The 11,960-nt window shown below is 37.7% G+C and overlaps 2 protein-coding genes across 2 annotated transcripts; both read right to left on the bottom strand.

The window, feature by feature from the left end:
• Positions 1-4,087: 4,087 nt before the first annotated feature.
• Positions 4,088-5,281, bottom strand: LOC142612242 (uncharacterized). The gene is made up of 3 exons (XM_075784362.1): positions 5,136-5,281; positions 4,769-4,961; positions 4,088-4,666 (listed from the first exon to the last, which is right to left on the bottom strand). The coding sequence occupies exons 1-3, from the start codon at positions 5,279-5,281 to the stop codon at positions 4,088-4,090; spliced, it is 918 nt and encodes a 305-aa protein (XP_075640477.1).
• A 1,117-nt stretch (positions 5,282-6,398) lies between these two features.
• On the bottom strand, positions 6,399-7,001 carry LOC142612241 (uncharacterized). The gene has a single exon (XM_075784360.1). It carries the CDS (start codon positions 6,999-7,001, stop codon positions 6,399-6,401), a length of 603 nt encoding a protein of 200 aa, XP_075640475.1.
• Positions 7,002-11,960: the final 4,959 nt, after the last annotated feature.

Raw genomic sequence — 11,960 nt, 5'->3', positions numbered from 1 at the left:
GGCGGAGCAAGTTGAAAAGACTGAGAAGTGTTTAAGCGAGAGAGCCGATCAGGGTGACCCTCCACTAAGGGCGAAGGACAAAGGAAAACAAATTCAAACCTTGTCCCAGAAAACCTTCAAATGCTGCCCTCGTCATCAAAGAATTAACTCCCAAATCCAAAGAGACTGGGCCCAAGCAAAAAGGGGAGGAGGACAAAACAAAGGAGGCTGAAGCAAAGTCCACAAAAGACCCTTCATTGAAAATCAAGACATAAGCAGCCTAGGATTCTTTCTCAAAGTAGCTTTTTCTTATTATAATTTTACTGCCATCATTTTGTCCTGTGTTTTTGTTTCCATTGTAATCACGTACAATGATAATGATAAATTCAATATTTTGATCTTTAATCCCTTACAGATTTTACTTACTGAAATATTTAGCTTTTTATCTTAATACAAGTTATATACATAGCATGAATGACTTAATATTCAAATGAACAAGTAGATCTCTATAATGTCTTAGTTAATATCAGTAATCTGACATGGAAATAATTTCATTTCATTGACCAAAGCCATCAGTGGATAACCTGTATGTTGGGATTATATTATTTAATGTGGAATAGCACATATTTAAATACATAAGAATATACCTGAACATAAAGCGAGAAAAAACATGGTCTGAGACTAGACTTTACGTCAAACTTAGGCACAAAAGTAAACCATAAATCTCACCACAGTATGTGGTCTGAGAGCTAATACAGCCAAAGCTTTGTTTGATTTTTAGAAAGGTGAATGAAAATGTTAATTTCTCCAAAGTAGATAGTCTGAGGACCAGACGTAACTAAGGTTCTATTTAATACTTAATAAAAATATCAATTTCTACAAGGTATTGATGGAATTATGCATGTATGCAACGAAAAAATAACGGATCTACTTCATTCATAAATGTTAACATGCACTATATAAGTTCCAAAATATAAGAACAAGAGAGTGTACCTTGTAGTGGTGAATTTCAAAATCGAAGATCGGAAGCACTTGGGAACACTTTCAATCTTCACTCCAATTTCACTAACGCCCAAGATATGTGGTTTCTCAATCAGTTCCAAAGGGAGAATGTCAAAAAGTGTCTAACACTTCTTACGCACCTTTTCACAATAGTGTTCTTACTATTCTCTATAGAAAAATTCTGTATGTTTCTCCCTTTATTTCTAACTGATTATCTAATTGGGCTGGCCTTTTGGGCCTTTCCAATTGGGCTTAAGTGTGTGGCTTGGAGTGGGAACAAAAGAAACCAATAAAACACTAACTCTAATGGGCCTTGGGCTTTTCTGTCAACTCTTGACAAGTCTAAAGTCACCATTAACTATATTTAATACCACTATATAAATATAGTTGCACTCTAGATCTTATCTATTAAATTATATCCCAATACTTTATTGTACATGCAACTCCTTCATAAAATATTCATAGTAATACAAAGTCATGAAAGAAGACTGTCACTTTGTAGATTACTACATCTTAAGTCCTTGAGTACCCAGTTTAATCCTTTAAGTTATTCATCATATATTTATGAAATCCAATTCTATAAATAAGGGAATATTTTGTATCTCTGTTAAGAGACTATGAATTCCATCTTGAGAATATATGTTCCATCAACACTAAATGTGGTTGCCCAACATACTGAGGTTTTGACCATAACTATAGATCTCACTCTTGATATATCAAAGCAACTTACACGTGGTTAGGCCTAACTCTCTGGATAACAAACCCATTAAACTTATCTCAAGGAAATATTTTGTATCTCTGTTAAGAGACTATGAATTCCATCTTGAGAATATATGTTCCATCAACACTAAATGTGGTTGCCCAACATACTGAGGTTTTAACCGTAACTATAGATCTCACTGCTAATATATCAAAGCAACCTACATGTCATGATTAGGTCCATTATCCTCTCAGGATTAAGAGTTCATGCAAATATAAGTCGTGAGTTTATTATTCAATTGACAATCGTTAGGAGAATAATAAATCTCACAGCGGTCCAGTTCAATATGTTTTAACTCTTAAAATATATCAACATACCAACTAGAAATCTCCATTTCCATAATCAAGACAAATCATCTTAGTTGATATGTTATAGACTTCGCAGATAAAATGCCCAATTTCATCACCGACTACGAACTACATTTTGAGTTTACAAGGAACTTGTGATTTACATCGAACTTGTGATTTACATCGAACTTGTGATTTATATCTTTTGTGACTAAATCACATACAATGCATCTCATGGACTATATGATAATGTCCTAATATTCATGTTACCATTATTTTTAGATAATAACAAAACAACTTTATTAAACACAACATTAAGTCATACATAATGTCATACATAATAACATACATAGCATCATACAATAGGATTTAAGGGCACACATCTTAATAGGTATGTGGTCCGAGGAGCAAGGCATGACTAAGTTTTTGTTTGATACTTAGAAAAATGAACTGAAGTGTTAATTTTTCCAAAGTAGATCATCCGAGGATCAAACGTAACTAAGGTTCTATTTAACACTTAATAAAAATATCAATTTCTACAAGGTATGTGGTCCGAGGAGTCAGGAATGACCAAGTTTCTGTTTGATACTTAGAAAAATGAACTGAAGTGTTAATTTTCCCAAAGTAGATGATCCGAGGACCAGGCGTAACTAAGGTTCTATTTAACACTTAATAAAAATATCAATTTCTACAAGGTATGTGGTTCGAGGAGCCAAGCATGACCAAGTTTCTGTTTGATACTTAGAAAAATGAATTGATAATCAACGCAACACAATATCAATAGAAATAAGATGGCAGAAGTGCCTTTTATTAATAATAATACATTCGTAGGTTATTTACATTCCAAGGATGTGGTATCATCTAAGTCTGCAAGATAATATGCCCCTATGCCAGCTACCGAAGTAATTTGATAAGGTCCTTCCCAGTTAGGTCCTAATTTTTTCCATGCTGGGTTTTTGGCAGTACCCAAGACCTTCCTTAACACCAAATCTCTAGGGACAAGTGGCCTTAACTTCACATGGGAATCATATCCCCGTTTGAGTTTATGCTGATAGTAAGCTACCTGAACCATAGCATTCTCTTCTCGTTCCTCAACTAGGTCTAGGCTTTTCTCCAGTAAGTTGTTGTTATTACTTGGGATGAAAGAGCTCGTTCTTAGTATCGAAAACCTAGTTTCTAAAGGGATTATAACCTCGGCTCCATAAGTCATAGAGAATGGTGTCTCTCCAGTAAATCTTCGAGGTGTAGTTCGATATCTCCACAAAACATGTGGCAATTCTTCCACCCATCTTCCCTTGGCATCATCCAGCCTTTTCTTGAGTCCACTGACTATAACTTTATTGACTGCCTCGGCTTGCCCATTCCCTTACGGATAAGTTGGAGTGGAATATCTATTCGTGATGCCTAGATCATAACAGTACATTTTGAAGGCCTTACTATCAAATTGCAGGCCGTTATCTGAAATAAGAGTTTGAGGGATTCCGAACCTAGTGACAATATTTTTCCAAACAAACTTCTTTGCATCCACATCTCTAATATTTGACAATGGCTCAGTTTCAACACATTTAGTGAAATAATCTGTTTCAACGAGCAACCATATGTTATTCTCTGCTGATTTTGGGAAATGTCCTACAATGTCCAAGCCCCATTGAGTAAAATGCCAATGACTAGACAAAGTATTAAGAACACCCCCTGGTTGATGGATGTTGGAAGTAAATCTCTAGCATTGGTCACACTTCTTTGCATAAACTTGGGCCTCTCTCTGCATATTGGGCCACCAATACCCCTGGGTAAGAGCTCTGTGAGCTAAAGACCTTCCTCCTGTGTGACTTCCACAAATCCCCTCATGCAACTCCTCCAAAAGTAATTCTGTTGCTTCTGGATGTATACATAGCAAATATGGTCCTGAGAAAGAGCGTTTATACAACTTTTGATCCTTGGATAGCCAAAATCGAAGTACTTTTCTGCATACTTTATCTGCTTCAGATTTCTCCTCCAGCAAGACATCATTCTTAAGGAAGGACACTATAGGATCCATCCAATTAGGTCCCACTTTTACTTAATGAACCTGAATGGTGTCACTATTCATCCCAGAGGGCTTACACAAGTCTTCAACAAGGATGACTCGAGGAAGGCTTTGTGCCGAGGACGTTGCAAGGGTAGCTAGGGAATCAACATGGGTATTCATACTCTTGGAGACATGTGACAAAGTAAAAGATTTAAACTTTGATTGCAAATACCTGACCCGGGCTATATATTCTTGCATTCTTGGATCTTTAGCCTCTAACTTCCTTTCTACGTGGCCCACCACTAGTTGTGAATCCAAGAACATTTGTACTGCTTGTCCACCCATTTTTTGAACCATATCCATCCCTACTAGTAACGCTTCATATTCTGCCTCATTGTTGGTAGTTGAGAACCCTAGCCTCAAGGAGTTCTCGAAAAGAAACCCCTCAGGAGACACCAGAACTAAACCCACACCAAACCCTTTTTGATTTATTGTTCCGTCAAAATACACTCTCCACATCAAAGGTTCTTTACACAAGATCATGCCAACTGATTTTTCATCCATGACCAAGCCTTTAACATTCTCTTCTAATGAGGGCTCCGCAAATTCCGCCACCAGATCAGTAAGGACCTAGCCCTTCATGGAAGTGCGAGGTATATACTTGATATCAAAAGCCCCCAAGATGGTACCCCATTTAGCAATCCTCCCCATGTAGTTAGCGCTTCAAAGTACAGACTTAAGAGGAAGCTGAGTTAAAACAACAACTGTATGAGATTGGAAATAATGGGGAAGCTTACGTGTAGCATGCACTACCGCTAGGACAGCTTTTTCCAAAGGTAGATAATACACCTCGGTCTCATGTAAGGATTTGCTCACGTAATAAACTGGCCTCTGCACATTATTATCGACCCGAATCAAAACCAAGCTAACAACATGATTAGCCACGGCAATATACGCAAACAAAACTTCATCAACTTCTGGTCGAGACATAATGGTTGGTCGCGAAAGATAATCCTTGAGTTATTGAAAAGCTAAAGCACATTCCTCGGTCCATTCAAATCCTTTCCACTTATTCAATAACTGGAAGAAAGGCCTGCACCTGTCTGCAGATTGAGAGATGAACCGGTTGAGAGCAGCAGTCATTCCAGTTAACCTCTGAACCTCTTTAGGATTCCGAGGTGGCTGTAAGCTATTGATTGCTTTGACCTGTGCAGGATTGACCTCAATTCCCCGATGAGTTACCATATAATTCATAAACTTTCCAAATCCCACACCAAAAGAGCACTAGGAAGCATTAAGACGTAATTGATACCTCCTTAGTGTCTGAAAAGTATCGTTCAGATCTTCCACATGCATGGACACTGTTTTACTTCTCACCACCATGTCATTCACATACACTTCAATAGTCTTCCCCAATTGTGGTTCAAACACCTGGTCATTATCCTCTGATAGGTAGCCCTTGCGTTTTTCAAACCAAAAGGCATTACTTTATAATGATAATTCTCCGTAGGAGTAACAAAGGATGTCTTCTCCTGATCATCCAAAGCCAAAGGTATTTGGTGGTAACCTTGAAAAGCATCCAAAAAACTCATCCGAGGATGCCCAACTGTAACATTCACCAACTGATCTATACGAGGCATTGGGAATGAATCTTTAGGGCAAGCCTTGTTCAAATTCGTGAAATCCACGCACACTCTCCACTTCCCATTCTTCTTCTTTACTACCACTATATGAGCCAACCATTCTGGATAGAACACTTCTTTAATAGCACCAACCTTTTTGAGCTTAAGCACCTCTTCCTTAATAGCCTCAGAGTGCTCCTTAGAGGAACGCCGAGGTGGTTGCCTCCTCGGAACGACAGCCGGATTGACATTCAAGTGATTACAAATAAACTCGGATCAACCCCAGGGGCTTCATAAGCATCCCACGCAAATACATCTACATTTTTTCTTAAAAACGTAACCAGCTCCATTTTCTCCTGAAGTGGCAACTGGACTCCCACCTGAAAGAATTTTTCAGGATCATCATCTATAAGAGCTTTCTCTAACTCCTCACATGTAGCTTCCTCTACTGCCACTGCATTGGGTGTAGTCAGAGACATTAATTGCTATAAGCCCCCCGTAGTCGAGGCCGAGGACTTTGGCCCAAGCTAATGCAGAATTGCAGCTGCCATACACTGTCTAGCCACAAATTGGCTCCCAATAATTTCCTCGACCAGTCCTCTAGACGGGAATTTCACCTTGACATGTAGAGTTGAGGAAACAGCACCTAGAGCATGCAGCCAAGGCCTTGCCACAATGGCCGTGTAGGGAGAATAATCGTCTACCACAATGAAATCTACATCTACAACCTCTGGACCTGATTACACAGGTAACTGAATCTGCCCTTTTAGTATGACAGCTTTCCCCTCAAAGCTTATCAGTGGTGAATCGTAAGCCGAAAGATCCTCGAGTTTTAAGTTGAGCCCCCTAAACAAGTCGGGGTACATAATATCTGTACCACTACCCTGGTCAACCATTACCCTTCTCACGTCGTAGCCCCCTATCCTCAGCGTAACAACCAAAGCATCGTCATGCGGTTGAATAGTCCTAATCTTATCTTTTTCCGAGAAACCTAAAATATGTGGAGTATTCCCCTTAATCCTCCTTAGCTCAGAGTCAGATTCCTCGGCAAGAGTTCGTGACATAGACATCACCCTGGTAGGACGAGAACCAGTCCTGCTAGGAGCAGCAAAAATAACATTGATTGTTCCTAGAGGAGGCCTTGATGAATTATTCCCTTGGCTCACCGAACCCGAATGACCTCCTTGCACATTGGGATGATACAAAAATTTCTTCAACCTTCCCTCCTTAACCAATTGCTCCAAATGATTCCACAGAGTTCTACAATCTTCAGTGGTATGACCTCTGCCCTGATGATAGTGGCAATGGAGATTCTGATTACGCCTCAGAGGATCCCCAGCCATCTTGTTGGGCCATTTGAAGTATGATTCATTCTAAATTTTCTCCAACGCCTGATGCACCGGTTCTCGAAATATAGTGTTAACCACCTGTGGAACAATAGGATTGGATTGCCCAGCAAAATCTCTTTGGGGCCTGTTATTGTTGTATCTGTCCGACCTGAAGTCCCTCCTCTCTTGAGGGATAACCTTCGCTTTTCCCTTACCCTACTGTTGATCTTCCTTAACCCGTTTGTACTCATCAATCCGATCCATGAGCCGATGTACACTTCTTACAAGCTTTTTGGTCAGAGATTTCTGTAAGTCATGCTTAGTAGGGAGGCCAACCTTGAAAGTCTGTATCGCTACATCATCAAAATCACCATCAATCTCATTGAACATCTCCCAGTACCTGTTAGAGTATGTTCTCAAGGTTTCCCCTTCTTTCATGGCCATGGACAATAACGAATCTAGAAGCCGAAGAACTCTACTGCAAGTGATGAAGCAGGACCCAAATGCCCTAGTGAGTTCCATGAAGGAATCAATAGACCCTGCCTTCAATCCATTAAACCATCTCATCGCATCAGGTCCTAAGCTAGAAGGGAAGACTTTGCACATTAAAGTTTCATTTTTAGAGTGTACCGTCATCCTTTGATTGAAATGGCTCACGTGTTCTATAGGGTCTGTTCGGCCATTATAAATGGTGAACGTGGGTTGAGTGAACCGCCGTGGAAGCTTCCCCTTCTCCACCTTACGTGTAAAAGGTGACTTGGAAATTTGGTGTAATGCCCTACTCATAACATCATTTCCTAAGCCCCTAGAGGAAGATTCCCTGCCCTGATGACAATGAAGATGATCAGGAGGAGTTCTTGACCTAGACCTGTCGCCACTACCCTGGCTATATTTAGAAGAAGGGTCAGAAAAAGAGGGCGTTCGCCTTCGCCTCTTGCAGCGCAACTTTTTCTTTAAATGGTCAATCTCCTTCTGCATGGCTTTTGCATGTTGCTCGTGAGGGATTCTGCTTCCATCTCGTGAACGACTCCTATCAGTGTGCTCAAGATGCAGGGAGTGATCCTCATGCTGGGACCCCATAGACTCTGCATGATGTGGACCTGAGCCTGCCATAATGTTACAATTCCTAAAACACAAGATTTTCCACAGACGACGCCAATTGTAAGGTCACAATTCACACCCAAACCCAATAGTACGAAGGGTGTAGGCCCAAAAAGCCCTATACAATAAAATTTGTAGAGTGTGGGCTTGAAACCTAGGTTCTATGAATGTTGGATAACAAAAATGATGGGCTAGATCCCCAATTTACGTGTGACAAACTGATTATGTAGTAGAAACTTTCTTGGGACGTAAGCCGATGATGACTTGTATTGCTTTTCCTTGTTTTAAAAATAGATTACAATTCAAGGTGGAGTGTACAATATTTTTCTCTATCTTCTCCGATCCCCTTGCTTGAATGCCTTTCTTTTCCTTTTATATCATCCTCGTTCCTCTCTCCATCTCTCATGTATGGCTCAGATCACCAAAATAGATATTTGTCCCATCCACCACCCTCTTGAAGTCTTCAAACAATAGGTGTAAGGCTGATCACTACTGTTCAGAGGTCATTTCTTCATTAATGCGGCCAGAGAGGTAGGTGTAGAGTCTTTAATGCGGTGGTAGCAGTTTTTTCTAAGATATTTCTCGTTCACTCTTTCTCTCTGTATCCTTGTGGAACACATCTTCATCCACCAGACCTCCCAAAATTTCCTAATAAACATCATGGCGCATAGCATAGTCTTCACTTCATATAGCCGAGGAGATCCCCCTCCTCGGACTATTTCCACCAACCTCTTTCGCAATAGTTTGCTTGTGGGTTTTTAAGTTTGATATATTTATTACTACTAAACCCTCCTCGGACAAGTTAATACCCTCGGATCATGCCCAAGACCCAAGAACATATTTTGACCCTTCTGCCCCCACAGTTATGATTGTAGAAATTTTATTAGATCTTAAAAAAATAGATATAATTTTTTTTTCCTATAATTTTTAAGTTGATAAAAATCATAATTTGATTACAATTCAAATTCTTCATCTAATTATTTTCTTATTATAATATATAAGTTGAAAAAAATCATAATTAAAAAAAACAGCAAAAAAAAAAAAACTTAAACCCAAATGTTTAATATCAAAAACAAAAGCACACGTAAAAAGAAGTAGTACACGTTTCTTTGAAATTACAATAGAATGATAATTAATGATTAATATATATATATATATATATATATATATATATATATATATATATATTAAAAATCTATACATGTTTTTTTTTAGAAGAAGTAGTACATGACTACACGTTTTAGTTTTGAAAAAAAAAATAGATATAATTTTTTTTCTTCTTATCCTCTTCTCCTATAATTATATTTTTACTACATGTAAAAAGAAAACAGCAAATAAACACACACACACACATATAAAACCAAAACCTCTAAGGCTCCCACAATTTTCCATGTCACCACTTATTTTTTTTAGATTCTTTTTATTTTAGGTTTTATATCTTATATTTTTAATATTTCTCTTCAACGTGTAATTATCTTATCAAGTATTACAATAGTTTAGTTTAAGTAAAACTCTATTAGATATATGTTTTAAGAGCTTAAAAATTCTATAACAAAATTTTTAACAAATATAAACCCCTGTCAAGGCCAAAACCTTTCATATTCACTCAAATTTAACACACACAGCAAATTGAAAATTTTACAAAAAAGGTACAGAACTTCATGAGACCACTTTGTAACGTTGTATCTATGGAGTTGCTCAAAGTAAATGTAGAGGTAAAGACATGTTGCCATCTTTCATGCTCTAACTCTCTATGATTACTACTTTATAATATTGTTATTGTTGTGACTTGTGAGTGAGTTTATTAGTATGAAAAATCTACATGTGAAAATTTTAATTGTAAAAATTTGTTTTTACAATTAAAACATTATATTTAATCGTAATTTTGATTTAATAATTAGCAATTTCATCAATCAAATTTTCTCTAACGTTGGTGTAATTTGTACTACAATGTATGTTATATATAAAACCAAAATTTCTAGAGCTCCCACAATTTTTCACGTCACTGCTATTTTCTTTTTATTATTATTTTAGATTCTTATTATTTTATATTCTTATTATTTTAGGTTTTATATCTTATATATTTATTATTTCTCTTCAACTTGTAATTCTACAATAGTTTAGTTTATGTAAAATTCTATTAGATATATGTTTCAAAAGCTTGAAAATTCTACTTCAACTAAAATTTTATAACAAAAATTTCAACAAATATAAACTCCTACCAAGGTCAAAACCCTTCATACTAACTCAAATTTTCACAAAGAAAACACACAGCAAATTGAAGATTTTGCCATTTTAATCTCTCAAAAACATCTCTCAATCAAGAAAAAATGTAAGCACATAGATCCAAAAACACACACACACACTAAACAAGTCTAAACAATTTTATATTTCAAAAACAAGTTAAGACAGTTTAGTGAGCATGCATTAACACATGTAAACCTTGTGATGGCCAAATTACATTGTACCTGCACATGTATCAAAAGTAGCAAAGAATATTGCATGTTGTGTGTGAAAACATCACAAGATTGCATAAGTGACTCTATGTTATGACGAATTGAGATATGAGTAAATCAATTTAACTCACCCACGATCATAACTGCTTAATGGGGACTATCATCTTCGAGGTACATCCTATAACTCTCACATCTCTTAGAATACATGCTTGCAATCATGTTTAAAAGCATTTTGTTTCTTTTGCTTTAATTTTTCTTTGCATATTTTTTTAGGAAAAGTGAGAGTGATTGGTAGTTCATGAGGTCTTTCATCTTGCGAGCTCTCTTGATCATCTCTCCCACCTTATTTATCCTCTTGTTGATCTTCTTCTACCCTTCATGGTTGGGGAATTATGGTTAGTCTTGTTCTCCTTTTGGCCACTCTTCAAGTTTTGAAATTGTTGTATCATAAGGTTCATGTCCTCCCTCAATTGGATTTGACTAGCTACCATGGTGTTTAGTAGCTCTTAAGTGTTCATGGGTTCTTTAGTATTTGGATGTTCTCCCCCTTCTGCCATAGTGATGGAGTCTTCGGACTTCTTGTGGCTTGGGCTGTCTTGTAGGTTGAACACAAGATTATGATGTTGCAATAGTGGAGTATCTTCTATACTCACGGGCTTCAGTATCGTGATGGGTTTGGAACTGGAACTGCTAGCTTAAGTGTTGGTCTTGGGTTCTCTTTGGAGTCTTCCCTCTGATCTTAACCAAATTCTCCCCTAAGAAAAGGCTTGGTTAGGTCAATCAAAGCTAGGTCCCCTCCTACATCAATCAATCAACCAACCAAACAAACACACACAACATGCAATGCAATTTTAACATGGACTGGCCTAAGGGTAAGTTCTAAGTCATTACATTGTAGGGTGGATTTGTTGTTTCATTGTTTCCCATAGCTAGGACGTTACACCTCCCAACTTGTAATGTAATGAACATTACATTGGTCTAATCGGCATGGTCTATCCTTTATAGTCAACAAGAAATGATCCAGTGACTTTAAGGTATGAGTTGGTGAGTTCGCCACTAGGTACCCGAATCTAATGAAGATTGGTGATCCATGGTTACTACCACCATATGTTGAGATGGGTACATGCATATTTGTTGTTTTGATGGCACACACTATGACAATTAGGGAAAGCTCTTAACAATCAACATGGCAACACAAAAAAAAAATATCATACAAACAATACAAGACATAAACAAACAAACATCAACATCATGCAAAAGACAAGGGTATATAGTTGGTCACTTAAAGTCTAACACAAAGCTTAGCCCTCGACATCCCTAGTGGAGTCACCACTGTGAGTAGGAGTGTGCAAACCATCACCGGAGCTGACAAAACTGATCGGCACCAATCCTCCCGCACTGCCATTGGCACCGATCG

This window comes from Castanea sativa, chromosome 10 (assembly GCF_040712315.1).
Source record: "Castanea sativa cultivar Marrone di Chiusa Pesio chromosome 10, ASM4071231v1".
Lineage (NCBI taxonomy): Eukaryota > Viridiplantae > Streptophyta > Magnoliopsida > Fagales > Fagaceae > Castanea > Castanea sativa.
The sequence above is the reverse complement of the archived record's forward strand: the minus strand, read 5'-3'. Positions and strand labels throughout refer to the sequence as shown.

Coding starts and splice junctions, on each gene's coding strand:
- LOC142612242 (XM_075784362.1), bottom strand. CDS start 5,281: ATGGTAACTCATCGGGGAATTGAGGTCAATCCTGCACAGGTCAAAGCA. Junction 4,962..5,135: donor ATCTCTCAATCTGCAGACAG/GTGCAGGCCTTT, acceptor TCATGTTGTTAG/CTTGGTTTTGATTCGGGTCG. Junction 4,667..4,768: donor CTCAGCTTCCTCTTAAGTCT/GTACTTTGAAGC, acceptor ATGAAGGGCTAG/GTCCTTACTGATCTGGTGGC.
- LOC142612241 (XM_075784360.1), bottom strand. CDS start 7,001: ATGGCTGGGGATCCTCTGAGGCGTAATCAGAATCTCCATTGCCACTAT.